Below are 23,929 nucleotides of genomic sequence, written 5' to 3'. Positions count from 1 at the left end.
GGTTGGGGGGATGTGTGGAAAAATCAGGGAACTCCAGAGAGCACAAGAGATCTCAGTAGGAATGGAGACCTCTAGGTTCTAGAGATTATTCCCCCTTAGGTTTATATGCACCTGTTATACACGCAATTGGAAATGATCTCACGTCACTGTGTAGAGTTTTCCTTGCAGGTGGAAAGCAGCTCGGACCAATTGGACGTTCAGGCTCTCTCTAAGAAGCAGTCTGGATAGCTGTTTCCTCCCGTTAGGGGGTCCTGAACATAAATCACTCCCCTTCCTGGCACACGTCTCATGGGATTGCTCGTGCAATGCACTGAACAATGATTTTTTTCCTATGAATTGCCTGTCACTTATAGTATGAATAATAGAATAAGTTCCATCACTCATCGTCTGGCTGCCTATCCCTAAATTTGGAAGGAGCAGCCCGTCAGTCAGTCTGACCTATGCTATGTGGATATGAAATGCACAATGTATTTTAGGGCACTGGTGCTAACAGGATCTTCCAGTGCATGTGAAATGATGCACATCCATGTGAAAAAAAAAAAGAAAAAAAAAAAAGGACATGATTTTATTGTGTGAGGTAAAAATTTCTGTTTCTATACTAGTCGTCAAGTTTTCTACTCTTGGATTCCTCCCCACACTCCTGCCCTCAATGTGCACAACTCTCCAGCATGTAACCTTAGAGTTAAAACACATAGGATACGGACCTCACAGACTCACCAGAACCTACACCACCCAGCATCACAGCTGAGGGAAATCGACTTTTGTTAAGATGTTAGACCGCTGAAGTATTTAGCAGCCCAAAGAAGTGCTAAGTAACACTGGATCGAACAGCACATGATTTACCAGGACAGACATTAATGAGGAAGGGTGGAGGGAAGTGCAAAAAAAAAGACACCCCACAACAACAAAGAAATAACTATTCTATTTTAAGATGATAATTACTTATTAAATGTCTAAAAGATAAAGCATTAGTAAGAAGAATCAGCATTTGCCAAGTTACTGTTAATGTCAAGTGACTTATGAAGGATTAATGACACAGTAGGTTCTCTGGATAAGGACAGAGAGTTTGCCTAGACTCTCAGTTACATGTGAAGCGAGAGGCTCTACAATCTCTTTTTTGAAAAAAGCAGTGTGTATTGAAGCAAATCCCACTCTAGTGCCCCATGTGCTGCTATTTATAATGGATTTTCCCTGGAGCCAAAGAACTGTGTGATTGCCAGAGAAGAGCACAGCACTGGGATGAAGGTCAGAAACCCAGGGACAGACAGCTCCTTACTTCTGCATTTTGATGCAGGTTATATGGGCTTCCCCCTGCTCCATGAGGACTCAGGTGGGCACCCAACTACAGAGCTTTGGGGGACATGTCTTCCCTTAGAATAAAGTTTCAATGGATCCAGCCAACATTTCTTGTGTACCCACTGCACCCCAAGGAACATGCAGATAACACATTCTCTGAACTTCTTGGACACCTTAACAACATTTCCTTCAGCCTGGTTAAGCATTTGAGTGATATTTTGTGACATTCTGTGGTATATATATGCTTCCACACTTTTCCTCATTTATTGATTTCTCCTTGATCATCGACAGTGAGGGGCTGGGAGCAGAACAATAAGCAAAACAGACAGGATCCCTGACCTCATGGCACTTCTGTTCTCTTAGGGAAATCCACAACAAGAAGTAAACATTGGTTTATTTTTGCTCTTATTTCTGTTGCCTTGGGAGACTGACCTGAGAAAATATTCATGATGTTGATGTCAGAGAGTGTTTTGCCTATGTTCTCTTCCAGGAGTTTGATGGTGTCTTGTCTTATATTTAAGTCTTTCAGCCATTTTGAGTTTATTTTTGTGCATGGTGTGAGGGTGTGTTCTAATTTCATTGCTTTGCATGCAGCTGTCCAGGTTTCCCAGCAATGCTTGCTGAATAGACTTTCTTTTTCCCATATTATGCTCTTGCCTCCTTTGTCAAAGATTAATTGACCATAGGTGTCAGGGCTTATTTCTGGGTTCTCTATTCTGTTCCATTGGTCTGTCTGTCTGTTTTGATACCAGCACCATACTGTTTTGATGACTGTGGCTTTGTAATAGTGCTTGAAGTCTGGGAGAGTTATGCCTCCTGCTCTGTCTCCCAAGGCAATAGAAATAAGCAAAAATAAACCAATGGGACCTAATCAAACTGAAAAGCTTTTGCGCAGCAAAGGAAACCAAAAAGAAACCAAAAAGACAACTTAAAGAATGAGAAAATAGTTTCAAACAATGCAACAGACAAGGGCTTAATCTCTAGAATATACAAGCAACTTATACAACTCAACAGCAAAAAAGCCAATCACCCAATGGAAAAATGGGCAAAAGACCTGAATAGACTGTTCTTCAAGGAAGATATACAGATAGCCATCAAGCACATGGATAAAATCTCAACATCTCTGATTATAATAGAAATGCAAATCAAAACTACCATGAGATACCACCTCACACCAGTCAAAATGGCCATAATTAATAAGTCCACAAATAACAAGTGCTGGAGGGGTTGTGGAGAAAAGGGAACCCTCCTGTACTGCTGGTGGGAATGTAAGCTGGTATAGCCACTATGGAGAACAGTTTGGAGATACCTTAGAAATCTATACATAGAACTACCATATGACCCAGCCATCCCACTCTTGGACATATATCCCAGGGACAAAACTTGCCCTGAAAAAGACACATGCACCCGCATGTTCACTGCTACACTATTCACAATAGCCAAGACATGGAAACAACACAAATGTCCATCGACAGATGATTGAATTAGGAAGATGTAGTATATATATGCACAATGGAATACTACTCAGCCATAAAAAAGAACGACATAATGCCATTTACAGCAACATGGATGGAACTAGAGACTCTCATACTGAGTGAAATAAGTCAGAAAGAGAAAGACAAATACCATATTATATCACTTATAACTGGAATCTAATATACAGCACAAATGAACATTTCCACAGAAAAGAAAATCATGGACTTGGAGAATAGACTTGTGGTTGCCCGGAGGGAGAGAGAGGGAGTGGGAGGGATCGGGAGCATGGGGTTATTGGATGCAAACTATTGCTCTTGGAATGGATTTACAATGAGACCCTGCTGTGTAGCATTGAGAATTATGTCTAGATACTTATATTGCAACAGAACAAAGGGAGGAAAAAAATGTATATATGTAAGTGTAACTTGGTCTCCATGCTGTACAGTGGAAAAAATAACTTAAAAAAAATAAAAAAAGAAGTAAACAAATAATTTCAAATAGTCACCAGTAATAAAGAAACTAAAACAGGGTAAGGTGGTGATAAGTGATGGGAGAGGTGAATGAAGGGACCTTGCTGAGGAGGCGGCATCGGAACTGAGAGCTGCAGGAGGAGGACCAGCCATGGGAGGGTGTAGGGGCGATATTCTAGGCAGATCCAGGATCTGCTTAAAGAGCCTTAACAGAACAAGCTCACATACTGTAAGAACTGAAAGGAAGCTGGACTTCAGAGCCAGGAAAGACGTGGACCCAGAGAAGTGGGCAAGGGGCAGGTCATGCCAAATCTAAAGCTACAGATTTCACTGGTGTCTGGGAGCAAACTCAAGAGCCATCCACGGACTGGAATGGTCTGACTCATCTCCTTTGAAGTGCTCATTTTCGCTGCTCTGGGATGAATGGTGTACAGAGCAGCAAGAAGGGGGCGAGGAGATCCATCAGGGGCTACTCTGCTAATCTCACCCAAATACACACAGGCAGATAGTTTTGTTTGCAACAAAATGAGATCATACTATACATATCTGCTTGATAAGAAATATGAACTGACATCCTCAAAGTAATGTTTGCTTAACCTTCCCCTTCATGGATGCACCACATTGTTAAATACTTCATTTATTATTCTATTACTATTCTAGAATAACTACTGATTGGGGGTCTACTTTGGGTCCAGTCCTAGGTTGTGGTCCACTTTTCCCTACCACTGACCACAGAGGACAAACCCTCCTCTGTAGGTATAAATTCTACATTGTGGGTTTTAATAGCTAAGAAAAGTAGCTGGTTCACAGTCAATATCACATGGCATTTTATTCAACTTATCATTTCAGAGAAGTCTCATGAGAGTTTTTTTGTTTGTTTTTTGCCTTGGTTTTTTTTTTTTTTTTTTTTTTTTTTGACCTTCAGTAGTTTTCAGGAAGAAAAAAGTAAAGGCAGTGATTTTGGAGGAGAGGAAAAGAAAATCCAAGTGTTAATGTTTCTAAATGTCTCAGTTGTGATGTATTTTGAAGAGGCAGTATTGTCTCTAATTCTGAGCTCAGGAAAATGGAGATAAAATTTCTGAAAATGCCCAAGTGTGTCACCGAGCGTGCAATTTCAATGTCCTATTTAGGTCTGATTTTTCTTTCAGGTTGCTGACTCTAAAATCCCTCCTTGAATGAAACAGATTCTATGATCATCAAGAGCCATTTTCTAAAATTATTTCTTCACAGTGAGCATTTGTTTATGCCAGTGCTTTAAAAAGGGAAAACACCAAAGTAGATATGTTTGGAATAAAAAAAACACATTTACAAGTTTAACTTGTAAATTTATAGTCCAATGAATCCTCGCCACAGATTTTGTTTTCACCCCTCCCCTTTCCTTCTTTCCTCTTTCGCTGCCCAATAGCAACCCCCGCACTACATGTCCCTGTTAAGGAGCTGCAAACAGAGCTTTTTTTTTTTTTTTTTTTTGACCCTGACTGGCTTAGTAATGATCCACATTTGTTTATCTTTTACTTCCCCTCATCTACCTTTCAGCATGTATTTTCCTGATACTCTTGAGTTTTTCCAATTTAGGAATTTAGGTTCACGTTAGTTTTGGAGGGTCCTAGAGTCAGTCAGTCAGCTCCTCTCTCTCTCTCTCTCTCTCTCTCTCTCTCACACAAACACACACACCCACTGAAGTTTCAATTAAGTGGTGGTTATCAACCAGAAGCATGCATCTATTTGGTATTTAAAACCCAATAGCTTTTAAAATACTCTGCTGGATAAGCCCTACTCCTAGTGATTCCAGCTAAGTGGGCCCAGGGTGGAGCACAGGCCTGTGTGTACTGGAAAAACATCCCCACAGACTCTGATGTAACTGTCTCTGGTAAAGGAACACTATAAGAGAAAAAGGGTTCCCGAGAGTGTCCAGTACTCTAAGAAAGCTCTAAGGAAATAAAACAATCTTCAATAGAAGGCACCTTAAAAATGCCCATGGAAGACTCTAGAATTTAAAGTGTCCCCTGTGAGATAAAAAATAGTTTTAAGAACCCAAGGATGGAAGTTCCCATTGTGGCTCAGCAGGTTAAGAACCCTACTAGTATCCATAAGGATGCGGGTTTGATCCCTGGCCTTGCTCAGTGAATTAAGGATCTGGCATTGCTACAAGCTGCAGTGTAGGTCACAGATGCTGCTCAGATTCAGTGTTGCTGTGGCTGTGGTATAGGCCGGCGGCTGCGGCTCTGATTTGACCCCAGCCTGGGAACTTCCATATGCTGCAGATGAGGCCCTACAAAGAAAAAGAAAAAAAAAAAAAATCAAGGACGTTAACATACTCATTTCAAAAACAGAAAGAAAAGCTGTATTGCACATACTTGAATAGAAACAGGAAGGCCTTCTGCTTTGTTTCTGTTAGAATCTAAGTTCTCTAAAATAGGACGTAATTCTCTAAGTTGGAGCCAAGTGTTCTGCACTATATCAAGTAAGCTTTTTCTCAAAGCACAGGCAAAACTCAGATTTCTCAAATGAAAGTGTTTTACCCTAAATCTTCTTTTTAAGCCACCTCTGTGGCCTGCTTTACTTGTCTCCCAGCAAAATAAATTTTACTTTCTATGAAACTGAAGTTGTTGATTCTAAGTTCAATATTAAGTTGATGTTCTAAAATCCTGAATTCCCAGTGTCCTGTCCCTTGAACAAATTTGAAAACCACTGAGTTAGATGACTTTCAAAAACCCACCCCTGTGAAGAAAATACCACGAGTGAGTTACATTCACAGAATGCTCCCAGACAGGTGCACCTCGGCAGGGATCTGGGCCAGAATGAAAAGAAAAAAGGAGTCTATGGATCCCACTTTCCCTGCATCTCTCACAGAGTAAGCGTCTCTCACACTGAATGAACCTGCTGTTTAAAGATATGCACGTTTCACCCAACACAGCCCCTCAAGGCAAGGCAAGGCAAATGCTTCCGGTTCTTGACCAAAGGTGCTCAACTAGGTGCATCTTATGGAAAGTTCTAAGCAGCAGAATGGAAACAAGCTTTCTGTATCATGCTCCATTCATTCATCCCCGTTTAGAAAACCAAAGTGGGGAGTTCCTGTCATGGCTCAGTGGTTAACGAATCCAACTAGGAACCATAAGGTTGTGGGTTTGATCCCTGGCCTGCAGCATGCTGAGCAACCCGAGCCACAGCCATTTGATCCTTAACCCACTGAGCCACCAGGGGATTCCGCTATTAAAAAAAAAAAAAAAGAAAAGAAAGAAAGAAAGAAAAAGAAAACCAAAGTGGGCCCATATATTTCAAGATTTCTAAGAAAGGCTTGACTGGAAGTTAAGAAGATAGTGTGCCATATCTTCTCCAGTAGCCCATCAGACTCAAGAGGATCCTCGCTGGCAGCTCAAGACCACACCTACAACCTGTGGTCCAGACTCATCCAGTGTCGGAAAGCCTTGTGGCAGGACTGTGCATGTACAGATCAGCCTGGGATCTAAAAACCTGCGGACACTCTAGGTTTACAGTCATTAACAATAGGTCTCAGATGAAAATTTCTAAAAACAACATTTCTTTCTTTCTTTTCTTCTTTTTTGCCTTTTTAGGGCTGCACATGTGGCATATGAAAGTTTCCAGGCCAGGGGTCAAATGGGAGCTGCAGCTGCCGGCCTACATCACAGCCACACCAATGCAGGATCCAAGCTGCATCTGCAACCTACACCGCTGCTCATGGCAACACTGGATCCTTAACAAGGCCAGGGATTGAACTCACATTCTCATGGATACTAGTTGGGTTTGTTATCACTGAACCACAACAGGAACTCCTAAAAATAACTTTCCATTGTTTTGAACAAGGCATATATTTTGAAGAGAGACGTCTTCAAAAATAAAAAAAAAAAAATTCTATACTTGAGAAAGCACAGCCCATGTCAAAGTACATCTTCTAATCAGGATGCAGTAGATATTGAACGAGACCAGTAAGCCATCAATGCCAATCCCTGGAGCTCCCCACGGAAATACACACGCTGCCAGCACAGGACGCCGGTGCGTTTAATTGGCCCTCTTGACTAATGAAACATACACACACACACACACACACACACACACACACACACACACACAGACTCCCAGCTGCTCTGGCAGTGCTTTCTAACTGTTAATAAATACTCAAGTTACAGAGGCTTCCTGTTCAAACAAAATGCAGCAGACTACAAAGGTAAGCAGGAACCCTCTAGACTCTGCATCATCACCTTCTCATTTCTTTCCAAGACTCATCTTAAGTCAGAGTGACCAGACTTCTTGCAGAAAGGCTTTCCTTTCTGCTAATTGTCTTTTCCCAAATATCTGCTTAGACAACCTCTGATATGCCCTAACCATTTTCTTACTTAGATCTCTTTCTTCCCCTTCCAGCAGGAAGCTGGGAATAATTTATGTGACTCAGACTTTTCCAAAGCAAAGTGCTGGAAGACCAAATATTGGCAATATCTGGAATTCCACCCAGCACTGCTCCTCTAAAGGCAGGTGCCCAGACCTGCTTTACAGGGACTGCTTCTAAGGACTCCAGACACCCAGGTCAAAACGCACATCCCTTTGGTAAGCCTGCAGTGTCACTCAGTCCTCATCCAGGGCCCTGGGCTTACAGCAACACTGCCTTCAGCACTGCTGTGAGAGTTGGGGTACAGGTGAGAGCAGAGTCACAGCACAATGTCTAGACTCCTATGAAAAACCTGGGGTTACAAAATAACCAAATATTGATATACAGGGATTAGAAACCAAGCCACTGTCTTCAAATTAAGCTCAATGGTTTTATAATCACAGTGGAGTGACAAGGAGTTTGTCAGTGGCATGCAGCTCAAAATGCTAATTGCAGGCTAGAACGGGCAGTTGGCTGCACTGCTGTTGCATATTAATTAAGTCATCTTAGCTGATTTATATATTGCCCTCATTTAAATGTACAGTGGCGCGCCTGCTAATAATCCCGTTTATTCTCATGCTGTCGAGTACAGAAATCACGTTAATATTTACTTTTGTAAATGGAGCTGTTGTAGTAAACCATGTGTGAATAAGAGCCACTTATGAATAGAAAGTGGGGACACATCCCCATGCCTTTAAGGAAGATGATTGAGGGCTGTGTTAAAAAGACATGGATTGATTTATTAGGGCAAAATGTTTCAAGAAATTGAAGTGACAAAGACAACAATAGAAGGAGGAGGCCATGGGCAATGAAGGGCTTTTCCTCAAAGAGGGGCATCTGCTAGAAATAATGTAGGGGTCCCACTTGGAAAAGAGCCCAGTGTAAATTCTGAGTTGAGATGTTTCATATGCAACCACTCACTTGCGGTTGTTTCTTTTACTGCATGTTAAATCACTCTGTTTGCAAAATTCAGTTTATATTCACAGTATCTTTTCAGGAAGGGATCATCTAGAAAAAAAGAGTTCAGAGTTGTGCTTCTCATTTGCATATTCTCCAAACCATCAAAGGGACATGGACCTTTCAAAGACCCATGTCCTTGTGGGGATACTAATGGCATAATTCATATCAGGGCTATTCTGGAAATCCTGGGACAGATGGTTGTCATACTGTGGATCGGTGGGGCTTGTCAGGTGTGAGGAAGAGGTGACAGGAGGAAGGGAACAGAAAGGGGAGCAAATCATGTTGAGGATGGGTGAGGTGTGACAGAGCAAAGAGGTATCAAATGAGGAGAAAATGTTTTAAAATATTTGGGGTCTCACATGGGTAGGAGAGATGTCCCATTCAACTTTTGTTACATTTGGAAGTAAAAAAAATCTGACTTGTGCAGTGAGGATTTCATTGGAGGATGCAACCTGCCTATAATTAGTATCTTAGGAAGATAGGAGAGAATTAACCAACTATGTCCACATAGGTGGTCTCAAGGCAACATACTTCCTGGCTACACCTTAAGTTTGCCAAGAAAGCCCTGCAGACACCCCCAAGTACAGGTAACACTTTCTAGGTGGTGAGAGAGGAAAAGGCCATTTCATAAACCACATTTTGATGAGACCAAGAACCTGAACAGGGCAGTTTTTACGTTCCAGCTGGCTTTAAGGAAGTTAGTTAGGAACAGTCTGCCCCAGTGCTCCCAGCTGCTCCCCAGAAAGAAGGCTTGAAGTCGGCTCACACTTAGTAGGACCCTGGCTTGCAATGTTCTCAATTTCTGTACTCTGGGAGCATTCTACCCTATCTTGCCACTATTTTAAGGCACTGACACAGTTCCCTATGGACTGGGGAGGTTTATAGGCACAGGGTGATCCAACTCATTTAGGGCAGGAGCTAGGAAATGGAAATCCACATTTTATTTACTGCGCATATGATTCAGTATCGGTATCATAAAATGGTCTGGTAAAAACCTTTGGCAACTACTTATTTCATTAACATACTGACTGAACTAAGTCAGACTTTTGCTGTAAGAGTGTTATTTTAAGGATCTAGAGAGGTATTATGTGCCTCTTCACTCAACAGCCCCAGATTGTCATACTTTTTAAATACTTGGGACCATCTGGGGGAAAAAAAGTAGATTAAGACATCACACTATCAACCAGGTTAAAATTCCAAATGATTTAAGAATTTCATATTAAAATTTGAAGCCATAAAATTACTTTAAAAAAAGTAACCTCAGAATAAAGATTTTCTAATGATAACTCAAAACTCAGAAGCCCAAAAAGAAATTTATGGATAAATCTGATTATATAAACACCAGAGAGGCAGCATAAACACAGTCAAAAGGCAAACCACAGATTAGGGAGAAAACGTTTGCAACCCATATTGCTGACAAGAGATCTCTTTCTTGATGAGAAAAAGACCAACAATGCAAAGGAAGAATGAACAAAAGATACACAATTTCTAGTTAAAGGAATACAACTGGCAACAACATATGAAAAATGTTCAACCTTATTTATAATAATAGAAAACGCATTAAAACTGCATTAAGACACCATTCTTTTCCCCTCTGAGGGTATCAAAAATGCTGAAGTCTGACAATGCACTATACTGGAGAAGCTGTAGGGAAACGTGCATGCTCACGCATTGCTGGTAGAAACCCACCTTGATACCCCGTGGCAAGGGCAATATGGCACCATCTATCAAAATTACAAGTGCACTGGAGTTCTCGTTGTCGTGGCACAGTGGAAACAAATCCTACTAGGAACCATGAAGTTACAGGTTCGATCCCTGGCCTCGCTTAGTGTGTTAAAGGATCTGGAGGTTGCCTTGAGCTGTGGTGTAGTTCACAGACACGGCATGGATCTGGTGTTGCTGTGGCTCTGGCGTAGGCTGGCAGCTGTAGCTCCGATTGGACCCCTAGCCTGGGAACCTCCACATGCTGTGGATGCAGCCCTAAAAATACAAAAACAAACAAACAAAAATTACAAGTGCATGGAGCTCATGATACAATTTCCTGAATTTATCCTACAAACAGACTTATCCACTTGCAAAATTAACACAAAGTTATTCAACACACTATTGTCTGTCATAACAAAAGACTTGAAAACAACCAAAATGACAGCCACAGGGGACTGGTTAAATAAATCACAATACAATTAATTTTTAAAAATTGTGCTTTTTGTTAAAAAAAATAATGAGAAAACTACACATGCATAGAGAAAAATCACGTTATAGGAACAAAGCAACGTTTAAGATAGTGTATGCGGTATTCTATTCTGTAAAAGGAGACAAGGTGATAGAGATACGTACAGATGCATATACACACTCAGAGAACAATCTCTAAGAAAAGACAACTAACTAGTAATCATGGTTATCTGTTTTCGGGGGTGGGGGAAGTAGGGTGGGTGGTTGACAGGATGGAGATCAGGGGTATGTATAACTTCAAACTTTTTGATTATTGAACCACGTCAAGTATTACCTCTTTAAAATGTAAATCTACGACTTTTTTGAAAAATTAAATACTTGGGTCTGATTTTTATTGGTTTTTCATCCTCCTTCTGGGGAGATCATCAGCAATCATTTCTTAACGGCTGTCATCTTTGCTATTCTGTCAACTCTCAGAGGGCACAGCCCCCTCCCTCCTTCCAGGGGAGGGGCTTGTTAAGACCAGTGGGGTTAGACAAAAGGGCAAAGGCGGGAGGTGGAGGGGTTGATGGAAGCAAAGCCTCCCACAGCAGCCTGGGAGGAGGGGGGCCCCGTTCCCTAGAACGCTTTTTATAGAGCAGCAGAGGATGGAATTGGGTCAGTCTCCATGAAAGCTCATGGGGACAGAGTGGTTGCGGGGGAGGAAGGGAGAGTGGGCTGGCTGGAGGGTCCTCAGGACACAGAACCCTCAGGAGGAATGAGGAATAGCAGGCTCTGGAGGAAAAGAGTATGGCAGGGCAGCCAGAAGAAGGAAGAGCAGAGACTTGAGGAAAGGGTATCTGTCTGGCTTCTGTTTGCATCCTGGACTGGTCAGCACAGCACAGGATGGGTCGGGGGTGGAGCAGTGAGGAGACAAAGCACTGCTCAGGACTTAGACCACAGCAGGGAAGTCCCCTCTAGGCTACCTGAGCAGGGTGGCCCTAGCACAAGAGTCTCAGTTTCCTCACTTTCTAATGGGGTGACAAACTTCACACACTAAGCATTTCGCATACACCACCTCACTGAATCTTCAAAACAACCACACACAAAAAGCAACTATCATTAGACCCATTTTTCTAGCTAAGTTGAGGAGGCTCAGGTCACCTTGAGTAACTTACAAAGCTCCCTGAGCTTCAGTCAGAACCCACAACTCCCTGAACCAAAATGTCTTTTTTAGGTGCTATACAATTAAAAAAAAAAAAAAAAGTAAAGGAAAAGATATGGTTCACAAGTAACTGAATATAAATACTTGTAGTTTCCCAAGATAGTTCTCAACTTCCAGACCTACATAAAACTGTGCTTCCCCCCAGCTTCTGGCACTCAGAAGTAGAGAAGATACTGGAGGGATGGAGTGCTTTATAACAAAACATAGCCTCGCGGGATCTAAAATGTATTTTAGATCGAACCCACTCCCACATTTGGGGCCAAGCAAAAAATTAGAGTTACTAACAGCCCACCTGGCTATGGCATCATTTCTGGACTTAGAAACTGGAAGAGCATTTATTTTTGTGCCATCCGTGAGGTAATGCTGGCTTTTAAGAGTGTTACAGTCAAAACCACATAATGGGAGAGATCCCGTTGTGGCTCAGCAGGTTAACTAGCATCCATAACGATGTGAGAGTGATCCCTGGCCTCGCTCAGAGGGTTAAAGGATCCAGTGCTGCCGTGAGCGCTGCTGTGGCTGTGGCATAAGCCAGCAGCTGCAGCTCTGATTCAACCTCTAGCCTGGGAACTTCCATATGCCATGAGTGTGGCCCTAAACCAAAAAAACCCCACAAAAAAATCCCCCTGCCCCCGAAACACAAAAAGCCACATTACGTTTATAATGGACTGGGCATGAATGTTAGGCATTTAAGTGATGTTCAAAGTCTCTCTCTCTTTTTTTTAAGGGCTGCACGCAAGGCATATGCAAGTTCCCAGGTTAGGAGTCTAATTGGAGCTACAGCTGCAGGCCTACACCTCAGCCACAGCAACGCCGGATCCTTAACCTGCTGAGTAAGGCCAGAGACAGAACCTGCAACCTCATGGTTCCTAGTCGGATTTGTTTCCACTGTGCCATAGAGAGAACTCCAAGGTCTCTCTCTTAAAATTAGATCTTTAAAGACAAAGCTATCTAGAGGGGTTTCTATTTCAGTTTTTACCCTTGGAGTTTTGCAAATGGGATTCCAAATTGAAGATTTCCATAAGTAAAAAGAGATCATAGAAAGAATAATTACATTACCAGTGTCAGCAGTCACTGCCTTTCCCTACAAGGCCAAAATTGCACCGTTCAGCTTAAAAGGAGATAGATTGCAGAATTTTTCATTTATCTTCCACAATTCTTATACTACAACTTCTTAGGTCTCACAGCCACCCCTGATTATAGTGAGTGGATATCTACAATTTCATCTAATAATTTGATTTACCCATAGCCAATGGTGACAAAAAATTCCCTGTAAAAATGCTAAGTCAATTCAACAAAATGGTTCATTGAAATTAATGAAACGACTCACAAAAAATATTGATTAGTGAACTATCATAATTGGCCATTTAATATTAAAGTATTGATTATTATCTTCTGTGAAGGTTGCCTAGACAAGCCTTACAGAAATACTGTCCAAGGCTCATGTATGGTGACTAAGATTACATAATCCTAACTTCTAAAGGTCTATTATAAATCTTTCCAGGGTAATAATTTTTTCAAGTATTCAAGCTATTTAAAATTTTTATTCATTTAAAAAATTTTACCCTTCTTACAGAAGAACACATAAGGTGTGCCCATTTATGTCTCTCTTCCCTTTCTACTCTTTAACTCATCTATAAATTTAGGTTTCTAAAAGATATTTTTCACTCATAAGGCTAACTGCATGCATAAAGTGTTTCTTTTAAAGCTCTCAAACATGCAAGTATCTGAAATCTCAGATAGAAAATGGATGCAACAGACATACAGACACACAAACATAGAATACTCCCCGATCCTAGAAATAAAAACCTCCCCGCAAATGGCAAAATCAGGCAAAGCAAGCACACACAGGACATACTTTAATGCTACCAGCTACCCGCAAGCTGCATTGGTAATCGCAAGTCTTACTTTTTGGGAGCTGGGGTAGGACAGGTGAGTTTCAGCGCTGTGCTGTCTAGAGGACTTCAATGCCCGTGGCAACAGAACAGAAATCCGGCAAGCCAGTCCCGGCCAAAGAGACCTCCCACCTTAAGCTTGACTGCCCCTCACCTGCTCCCCTTCTCTCCTCTCTCCCCAGAAGAAGGCACTTCACGGAAACGTCTGGGAAAGCCCTTGGACTTTATTTTGTTACACCCTCTAAATGGACAAAAAACAAAAGAGAACAGGTGTAGAGACAGTACTTTCAATTGGCCACCAAGAGTTCCACCAACACCCTCCCCCACCACCTAACGCAGACATACCCCACCAACAGGCCTCCCTGGGGCCAAGTTCCAAAGAGGAAGCTGACACACAGATGCCTGGGTTTATTAAGGTTTTTTACACTGAGGGTTAAGAAATGTGAAACAGATGCTTTGCTCTTAAAAAGCTGTCTTTACATATTAGAAACCTGCATAACCCCCCTGGTGCTAACAGAAGGTAAGGATATCACAAACCCAATGATGACCTGTGATCCTTCCACTTTTGATATGCTCCCCTGGCAAAGAGGATGGCTTCAAATACCACTGGAATAAATGGAATTTGGTAGCAACCTATTGGGTACCACAAATTTCTCTGAGTTGGGTTAGACCAATCTGGGGTTTTGTCTTTTGCCCATGCATTCCTCTCATCTCTGGACAAATGCTTTCCTCATTTATAATGCAGATGGGGGAAATTCATACAAGGGCATCTCAGGGTAGGGGTAGCAGCTAGTGGGTTCTTACTATATACTAATTTTCCCTTAAAAGTTAAATAACCAGAGTATCAGAGACTTGGCTCTAGCATTTGAAAGAGGCACTCTTGTCACACTGGGCTATGTGATTTCACACTGGAAGGATTCCTATGCTTTCTGAACTCTGTTGACAGGTAAAGACAACTTGGATACAGGAAGGTTCTTTTTTTGGAAGGTCTACTGAATCCCACACGGAAATTTGAATTCAGGTATGTGACTCCAAAGAACATTTGTGAACTTCTGGTTTACTTGGTGGCTTTCTAGGAATGGACATCCTCTAATTCTCAACTATTACATTTTTCTTCTCTCTCACTACAGGTTTTTATTTATTTTTGATAATTATTAGACTCCATCATATTGGGTCAGTGTGTTTGGCACAGAAACCAAATTTGGGATGAGTCAAAACTTTTAAATGATTAAAGTGTTGCGGGGGGAAAGTGGGGAGGGTGCTGTAGTTCAGAACTTCCTGTCTCCCTCTATGGAGTACATTCTGGAATAACAACTGTCCTCAAAACCTCACAGACATAACTCAGTGTGGCTACCAACATCAATTTGAAGAAATCACGAGTGTGTTGGAGTGTTTTTGCAAATTTTCATAAGAACTTGAAATTTGCAGCTTCCTAAAATATTTAGACTTCTTCTCAACCCTTAGCCCTACTCTGAATTCTGCCAGATTCACTCTTTCGGGAATTTTGGAGCCGAGCCGGATATCTCCGCAGTTTTTCCTCACACACAATCACAGGCGCTTAAAACTACCACCCTGTAAACTGACAACACTTCACTGAGAAGCAAATGCCATAAAACTAATATCTCAAATAATCGAGGGGGCTACCTGAGAACCGGACAGGACAGTCCAGAGCAGCCCTGGGGCAGAGGACACTTCTGAGAAATCCAAAGAAAGGCATTGCTCATGTGGCAGAGACTGAAGGTTATAAGGGAACATTTTCCCTTTCCTGAAAAGTGAGCTTGGTTTAAAAATGTATCCATTCACTTCACAGTTCATAACAGAGTCAGTCAGGTCTTTTAAGTATTATAGATGTGTTTAAATGACAACCTTGAGCTGTGAATCTCTCCCTACTTTTGTCTAAATGACTACGTGTTCATCTGGTTCCGAGAGCGTCGACTGGCATCTCAGGGCCAACTCGACAGCAGGGGGCTGGTTACTATAACAACTGACAGTTCTTGCAAATTCTGAAAGGCCCCTGAGTAGCCACTTGGGAAACAGTTATTGAGGAAAAAGTTGCCTGGGACCAGTCTATTAGCTGCCATGTGACCCAGATCCTCCTGCACACAGCTGCACAGAGAGGGAAAAAAAATAGGGACCCATCCTCAGGAACAGCTGGGGTCTCTGAGGGCTCCCCACCCCCATGCCTTTTAGCAGCTCAGAGCAAGACAGTTTAACACCACAGTGTCATCAGAAACTCAACCCTCTGAGGCTTGGCATCGTGAAATGTGCTTTCTTCTCCCCACTGGCTCCACACATTGTCAGTCTTTGAAGAGCTGGATTGTAGCAATTATTCCTAATGAATAAATTAAAAAAAAAAAAAAAACTTCTTGAACTATGGCCACACATACAGGTTCCAGAAAGAGATGAGAGACTTGGGCAATCACCAGTTTATGAAAGAAAAAACGATGTCTAGCATACAAGTGGTCCCTCGAGTGGTCTGTCTTCAGAAAAGATAAAGGTGATCATACCAAGCCTCCAAAACATTACGACTTGGAAGCCTGGCTTTTTCTAGACTGGAGCAAAGTTGCCTATAAACCTCTCTTGTGATTCTCCTTCCCTCCCTTACACGAGATGCAGAAGAGCAGCTTTGGTACATGCCCTGAATCGCTTCCAAAAGAGTCTGTTCCTAGCAATGAAAATGGACTTCATTTTACATAGAGAAAGGGCAGGTTGAGGGTGTTTTTCCCCCATGGACTACCGAACCTGCCATGACCACGTGCCTCTCCATCAGCTCTGACAGTTCCCTCCACCTAGAGCATCTGTCTCTCTTCTATGCTCTGTGAAAATCACAGCCCAGCACCCTCTCCTCTAAGAAGCCTTTCCTGACTCCCTCCTGCCCAACTTGGGTGATGGTCGGTCAAGCCGCTCCCAGAGCACGGTCTCCCTTCTGAAGCACTGGCTTTGGGATTGTGCCAAGCAGGGGAGGGCAGAGATGGGCAGACTGGCGAGCAGGGGCCACAGTCAGCTCTGTTCAGCCCACCAGTGCTACAAGGGAAAGTGAGAACACCGGTGTCAGATCTCCCTGTTTATCATGAGAACCCAGATGGCTGGGGTTTAAAGCAAAATCTTCCTATTTTCAAAATAATTCAGATTTTTTAAAAAACATGTGAGCTACATAAAACAGAAGGCCACTAGCTTTTGATCCTATCTGGGATAACCTTTGTTTACCTGCTCGTTTCCTCATTAACCTACAAGCTCCCGGAGGCAGGAACTCCATCTCCTTGCTGCATCTCCAGTGCCTGACACAAACTAGATGCTTAAGAAATGTCTTTGAACAAATGAAGGAAGGACGATACATGTCAGCTGTAAGGGTCTTAGGTCAGTAAAACAAAATAAAGCCCTAGGTGTGAGTACAGCTGACCCTTGAACAACATGGGGTTAGGGTGATGACCTTTTCCACAGTCAAAAGTCCACATATAACGGAGTTGGCTCTCGGCATCTGCAGTTCCTCTGTGTCTGTGATTCCGTGGAGTCAAAAAAAGGCAGATGGTGTAGTATTGTAGTATTGGCTATTGAAGAAAATCCGAGGATAAGTTGACCCCTGCAGTTCAAACCTGCATTGTTCAAAGGTCAACTACACTTCCAAACATACTAGCTTTGTGATCCTGGGTAAGTCCATTCCACTTCTGGACACTATTTCCTCCCTTGGGAAAAAGGTGATGCAGTCCCTGACACCTTGGTCACCACCCATGCCTGCTAGGAGCATTAACAGCATAAGGTAATGTTTGCTTTGTGTTAATTCACCATTATTGGCTTTAGTGATCGGCAGTGTTCCCCCCCCCCGCCCCTGCTGTGTGCTCGCAATCAAGTGCATGGGAGAAATCATTGCTATTGCACTTGTCTCCTTTGTGCATTTCCTGCGGACAAAGGGGGTGGGATGAGAGGAATGTCTAAACCAAATTCAGTCACCAGAGAGCACACGTGGAAGCGCCTGCTGCGAGAGCAGATGGGCAGAGGGCGTGTGCCCAGCTCACAGCAGCTCTGTGGAATCCGAGTTCCACTGTGCACACACACGTGGTCACCCATTCCTCCAGCAAGGAGGGTGTTAGCACATGCCCACACTTGACCTCACATGCATCTGTTTGTCAGAGGTTCTGTTACCCCCCTCAACCCCCCCCCCACATTTGCCATTCATATTTATTATACTGTCTCCCTCTGAACATCCGGGGGGGGGGGGAAATACCATATCAATAAAACACACTTGCTTTCATAAACAGTGTTATTAATGAAGAGGCACCAACACCGGGCAAAACTTCTGAAAGTCTAAAGATGAGAATAAAAGAGAGACCTTTTTCTATCTGCTGATGAAGCTAAACTGGTATGGACTGATCTAGCAGAGAATTTACAGATGGCTCGGTCATGTGCTGAAGGACAGTGATCTCTCAGATCAGAATGTGAAATCCTTCTAATACCAAACTGGTTTTTTTGGCCATGGCATGAAATGGCTTGATGTGGGATCTTGGTTCCCAAACCAGGGACTGAACTGTACCACAGCGGTGAAAGCACCAAATCCTAGCCACCAGACCACCAGGGAACTCCCCCTCTAACCCAACTTTAACAAACGTGGGTTAGATGTTACAACTCGTACTTAAGAGTTTCCAGTTTTCTATTCTGGAGACCGTGTAGCTAGCTCAGCCCTATCTGAACCTGAGAAGTAAAGCTGTTCCAGACTTTCGGAAATTCTTTTATAAGCTAGAATTATGATCACTCAGATGCTCAATTTGTCCACAAGGTAAGACAGCACTGATGAGCTGGGACTCAGAACAGAACTGATAGGTGATATTATTCAACATCAAAATCTACTCAGCTTCAGAAACACCTGGTAATATGGTTGGCCCTTAAGTTTTCTTCTCTGTGCTTTTGGCAAATACAAATGATGGGATCTTTACAACACACAAACATGTGCTAGAGAAACAGGCTGTGGAAGGAAGTAAATGCCTCCAGACATGCTATTCCTTATCTAGGCAAAATAAAGTAAAGATTAACACAGCAGGCAATAAAGTCAAATTGGCTGGGTTCAAATCCAGGATCCAGCAAAGATGAGCACTGTGAGTCTTACCAAGCCTCAGTTTTCTGATCTGCAAAATGGATGTAGTAATTCCTAGGATTGGAATGCTAACTGGGTGGCAGTGTAATTCCCTTAGCACATGTATGGTATGGTGCATGCTCAATAAAATGTTCTGGCTATATAGGCCTAAAGCTATCAGAAGCTATTTCAGGGTAAGCCTTTCTTTGCTCATCAGAGAGAGGAGAGCCGCCTTCAAAGCAATTTCCCTCAAGACTGCAGAAAAGGAATTAAAATACCTTCACAGAACTCCTAATTCTATGTGGACGCTAATGTCTTGCTCACGGTTGTTAAGCTCTTCTATGGAACAACTTAATAAATAAAAAAGATGCATGCCTTAGCACATGGCCTGGACACCCTGTGTAGAGCTCTTCTCTCCGCATCTACCTTAAATTATGCAAATCGCAAAGAAACCTTCTCCAAAATTTCCTCTTCTGAGCGGCAGCAGCTGTGCTGCTCCAAGTCTTTTCAGGAATGTCAGCACATTGATGCCACGTAAACAGCTTGTCTTGGTAAGACGGGGGATGGGTGGGGGGAGCTCTTGGAACACACTTTCTGAGGGTAGTCATTCAAAAGGTATGTTTTGGTACCATCTTTAGGAATAAGGCCAAAGCAGCACACTTTAAGAAGTACTGATTTCTCCCTCATTTCAATAAAAACATTTTCAGCTCTGCACCCCTACATGATGCCATTTAAAAACAAAAAATAAAATAAAATTTTTAAAAAAGGAGTTCCCGTTGTGGCACAGTGCAAATGAATCCGACTAGGAACGAGGTTGCAGGTTTGATCCTGTGCCCTGCTCAGTGGGTTAAGGATCCAGCGCTGCTGTGAGCTGTGGTGTAGGTCCCAGATGCGGTTCAGATCTGGGGTTGCTTTGGCTGTGGTGTAGGCCTGCAGCTGTAGCTCTGCCCCGACCCCTAGCCTGGGAACTTCCATATGCCCCAGGTGCGGCCCAAAAAAGCAAAAAATAAAAAATAAAAAAATAAAAATAAAAATGGAAGCAAGCGGTGTCAGTTGATATTTTCCTTAATTTTATCTTTTTTAGCTGCCCCACCACCCTGATCCTTGTCCCCAAGCACTCTCCAAGTTTCTTCCTAGCTTGACAGCAATGTCTACAGTGTTATGGATATGACTATATCTCTTCAAAGCAGACCTTTGCAAAGGAGCATTCAAAAAAGAACTACCAGTAACATCTCAGCCAACCATATTTCAAAAGAAATTGCTCCCACAAATCCATGTTGCTACTGGGAAAAATGCTGCTCAAATAGCCCCCAAGAGACCTCTGTGTACCTTTCAGCTGACCAAAATATGTATGAGCTCGCCACCTATATTTTTAATTTTATTTTTAAAATGATTTTTATTTTTTCATTTTGGCCAAATGTGATATACGAGACTAATGACTGGCCTCCAATGGTGTCCTTTGCAGGAAACACACTCTTAACCCAGTGATGCCAATGGGCCTATATATTTAAGGATACTTCTCGCCATGCTTCTCAAATACCAGTGTGACCCTCAATTCTTATATGTCCTTGGGGTGTGTGACCACTTCTGACCAACAGGGAGCAACCTGGAGAGAAGAATTACACTTCTGGGCCATGAAGGGGAAAGCAAGATGCCTCATCAATTTTTCTATCAAGTTTCCTCCACCACAGGTGAGAAAGGGCTGCCCAAGCTCCTCAGACTTCACAAGGTGAGAAGTCCACTTTATGTCCTTAGGTCACTGGGTGCTGGGGGTATCTGCACCCTATCTCTGTCCTGCCCACACTGACCACTGGGCTTCAAAGTTGTTTTGGGAGGGACGGGGGGTGTGGGTGGGGTCTTGTCTTTAATGACTTGGGGGTAGGCGCCTCTGCAATTGCCTCTAAGCCCATTAGGAGCATCATCCAAGTCAATTTCATTAGCTTTACAGTCAGTCACCCTTGCCTTTTTTTGGTCCAAAGTGGTTCTGCTCAGTAGGTTCACCTAAATTTATACTATGTTTAGCTCCAAACAGGTAACTTTCTTTCTTTCTTTTTTGCTTTTTAGGGCCATACCTGAGGCATATGGAGGTTCTCCGGATAAGGGTCAAATCAGCACCACAGCTGCCGGCCTACACCATAGCTCATGGCAACATTGGATCCCTGACTCACTGAGCGAGGCCAGGGATTGAACTCGTATCCTCATGGATACTAGTTGGATTCATTTCTGCTGCGCCACAGTGGGAACTCCAAAACAGTTAACTTTCAAGCCATGTCTAGGATAAGTACTTTGCACAACTGAAATCACGCCAAGGAATGAATTCTAGAAGGAAACTCCACACGTTATTTTCAAGTAATGATTCAAGCCTTGGACATATGACTAGGGAGTGTGTGTAGTTCTACACTATGATTACATTTCTGGGACAACATTCATTTAGATCTGTAAATCTCATTTTCTTTATTCAAGAACAACAGCTTCGTTTTAGGCACAGCAGGACCCAGAATTAAATTTGTATTTTTCCCTAAAGTCAGAGATCTGATATTTACCACGTACCAGGCACTGAGATGACATTTCCCGGAGCTCAGACCCAATCCTCACGTGAACCCATGGGCACATTTCTTGACTTTATTTTGCAGAGGAGGACGTGGAAGATAGTGGAGGAGTATTATCTAAGACACTCCCTAATGGGTCTTCATAGACATTTTTTTCCTATTCACATCCTCCCAATGAAATTTTAATATCAGTGACAAACTATATCTGTGTATGTACTATATCTATATCTATATATAGATATATATCTGCCCTTGATACACAAAAAAGATTTTTCACCTCCTTCAAACCCATTTTCACCCCTTTGGGGACAATCATACTCCTGTTAGGAATATATGCTCTAAGTTGACATAGATAGTGAGTGACCAATGGGGCTTGGCCCCAAATCCAGGCTGTCTGATTCTGGCCCAGTGTTGCCTCTTTCTTATCTTGCCTTCCTGCAGCTTTAGCCCTTCATGTCTTTCCATCATGCTCAGGCAGTGGCATCTGGGCCTTCAAGGTCTAGGCCCTCCAGTCTTCATGCTTTATTCCAGCAACATTGAACTACAGGTACCTGCTTCTGATAGCCTGAGTTCTCTCCCTCTGGCTTCACTGGCTTTGGGCTATTTGCTTCAAGGCCCAGCTTGGGCACCAGATCCTCCAGAGAGCTTTCCTTGACCAACCCCCACTTCCCAGGCCGACTCCAAGTCCCGCCTACGTGCTGCCATAGCAACCTGAATTTTCTCCTCCCCACACACTCATCATACTCTACTCTATTCATCACCTGTGGGCCCCTAGGGGGGCAGGTAGTGGTGGGGGTGGCGGCAGCCTTTCTGTGAAGGCCTTGAGGGAAGAGACCTCAGCTCTGGATCACCAGGCCCAGCACAGTAGGAGGCATCAACTCTGTAAGCACCACATGAATAGTTCCCACATGGGATCTGAGGCCCATGTAATTGTAAAATAGCTTTATTATTTCTCAAATAGCGAACACCTAGCTGAACCTTCTAAACACCTAAATGCACTCTCCAACTGTTCTGGAGTTGAGATGATATTGAAAGCAGACTCCCTTTTTCCAGGGCATGGCACACACCTGGTGACACTAGAGTCCTATTGAAAACCCAAGGCTGGCCACGCTGAGCTCATACACCTGCCATGTTTATTTTCCACTATTTTCGGGTTTATTCCCCCTGCTATCCATGTTCTAATTCTCAGTGGAAACCCCTCCCCTCCTTAATTCCAACTTCCTAGCTTTCAGAGGGGACACTGCCTGCTTCTGTCTGCCTGGCACCTGCATCCAGTCAGTCATCTCTCTGGGTCTTGATGGTCCTTTGGGAAAACATCTGTTGTCCAGCTTCAACGCACATGGTTTCTGTGGCAATGACCTCATTTATGAGTTCCAGAGTTACATATGAGACCCATGCACAACAAGTCTTCATCCCCTTGGCTGCCAGAGGGCTCTGGGGATGGACAAAAGACCTGAGTCAGTCCTAAGAAATGTCATCTTGGGACTTCACTGGCACTGATGGAGGAGAAAGAGTCCCTTTCCACTGGAATCAGGAGATTCAAGTCCAAAGTCAAATAGGGGCCAGAGGCCACTATGTAAAGATAGCAGAGGGCCTGCCCAAGAGAAAGGGCCATACAGTGAAAGAGAGAGAGAGAGACAGCAGATCCCAGAGACAGAACCACAAAACATGCCAAGCTGTCTTCCTTGTTCCGTCTCCTGAAAGTACTGGGCCTGATGCTCCTGAGCATGCAGCGTCATGACTCTGTTTTTGCTGTGCTTAAGGTGTGGTTGGAACAGGCATGGTTCTGACCAGCAGTGGATGAGAAGAGCACACATTGCTTAGCCCATGGTGGGCATCTTCACAAATGTCAGTTCCCTTTGCCTCCCCTGGTTAAAGCAGGCAGGCGAGTCTGACCACGAGGCCCTGGCGCAACAGGCCCAATAACCCCGACTCCATCTGACTTGGCTGAACATCCATCATGCTCAGCTTTCACAGCACTGGGTACAGCACTGGGTATATATCTCGGTGGTTAAGGAAGCTTATGGGTTCCAGACTGAAGACATCTTGCGCTCAAAACTAGAGTCTCCCACTTATTGCAGGACCCTGGGCAAGTCAATTCCCCAAGCTTGTAGTCCCTTCCTTTACAAACACAGATGGTAACAATCCTCACCATATACACTTGTTTTAAGAATTACATCAAGAGCTCCCTTCATGGCTCAGTAGTTAATGAACCCAACTAGTATCCATGAGGATGTGTATTTGATCCCTGGCCTCGCTCAGTGGGTTAAGGATCCAGCATTGCCGTGAACTATGGTGTAGGTCACAGATGTGGCTTGAATCCTGTGTTACTGTGGCTGTGGCACAGGCCAGCAGCTGAAGCTCCAATTTGACCCCTAGCCTGGGAACCTCCACGTGCCATAAGAGAAGCCCTAAAAAGCAAAAAAAAAAAAAAAAAAAAAGGAATCACGTGAGATGGTAC

The 23,929-nt window shown here is 43.2% G+C and overlaps 1 protein-coding gene across 7 annotated transcripts in view; it reads right to left on the bottom strand.

The window, feature by feature from the left end:
• PTPRG (protein tyrosine phosphatase receptor type G) overlaps positions 1-23,929 on the bottom strand; it is a 720,153-nt gene that overhangs the window by 61,890 nt on the left and 634,334 nt on the right. For 4 of the 7 annotated variants that reach the window (XM_021070771.2, XM_084988823.1, XM_084988826.1 and 1 more), the window contains one exon: positions 14,009-14,095. The exons of the other annotated variants lie outside the window; for them this stretch is intronic. In XM_021070771.2, the coding sequence (XP_020926430.1) occupies positions 14,009-14,095 (87 nt within the window). The remainder of the gene's footprint in view (positions 1-14,008; positions 14,096-23,929) is intronic. 7 annotated transcript variants of the gene reach the window in all.

This window comes from Sus scrofa, chromosome 13 (genome assembly GCF_054392235.1).
Source record: "Sus scrofa isolate SSC_HxYL_T2T_F1_AM1 chromosome 13, Sscrofa_HxYL_maternal_Yorkshire_Landrace_v2.0, whole genome shotgun sequence".
Lineage (NCBI taxonomy): Eukaryota > Metazoa > Chordata > Mammalia > Artiodactyla > Suidae > Sus > Sus scrofa.
This window is presented reverse-complemented; position numbering and strand designations above follow the sequence as displayed.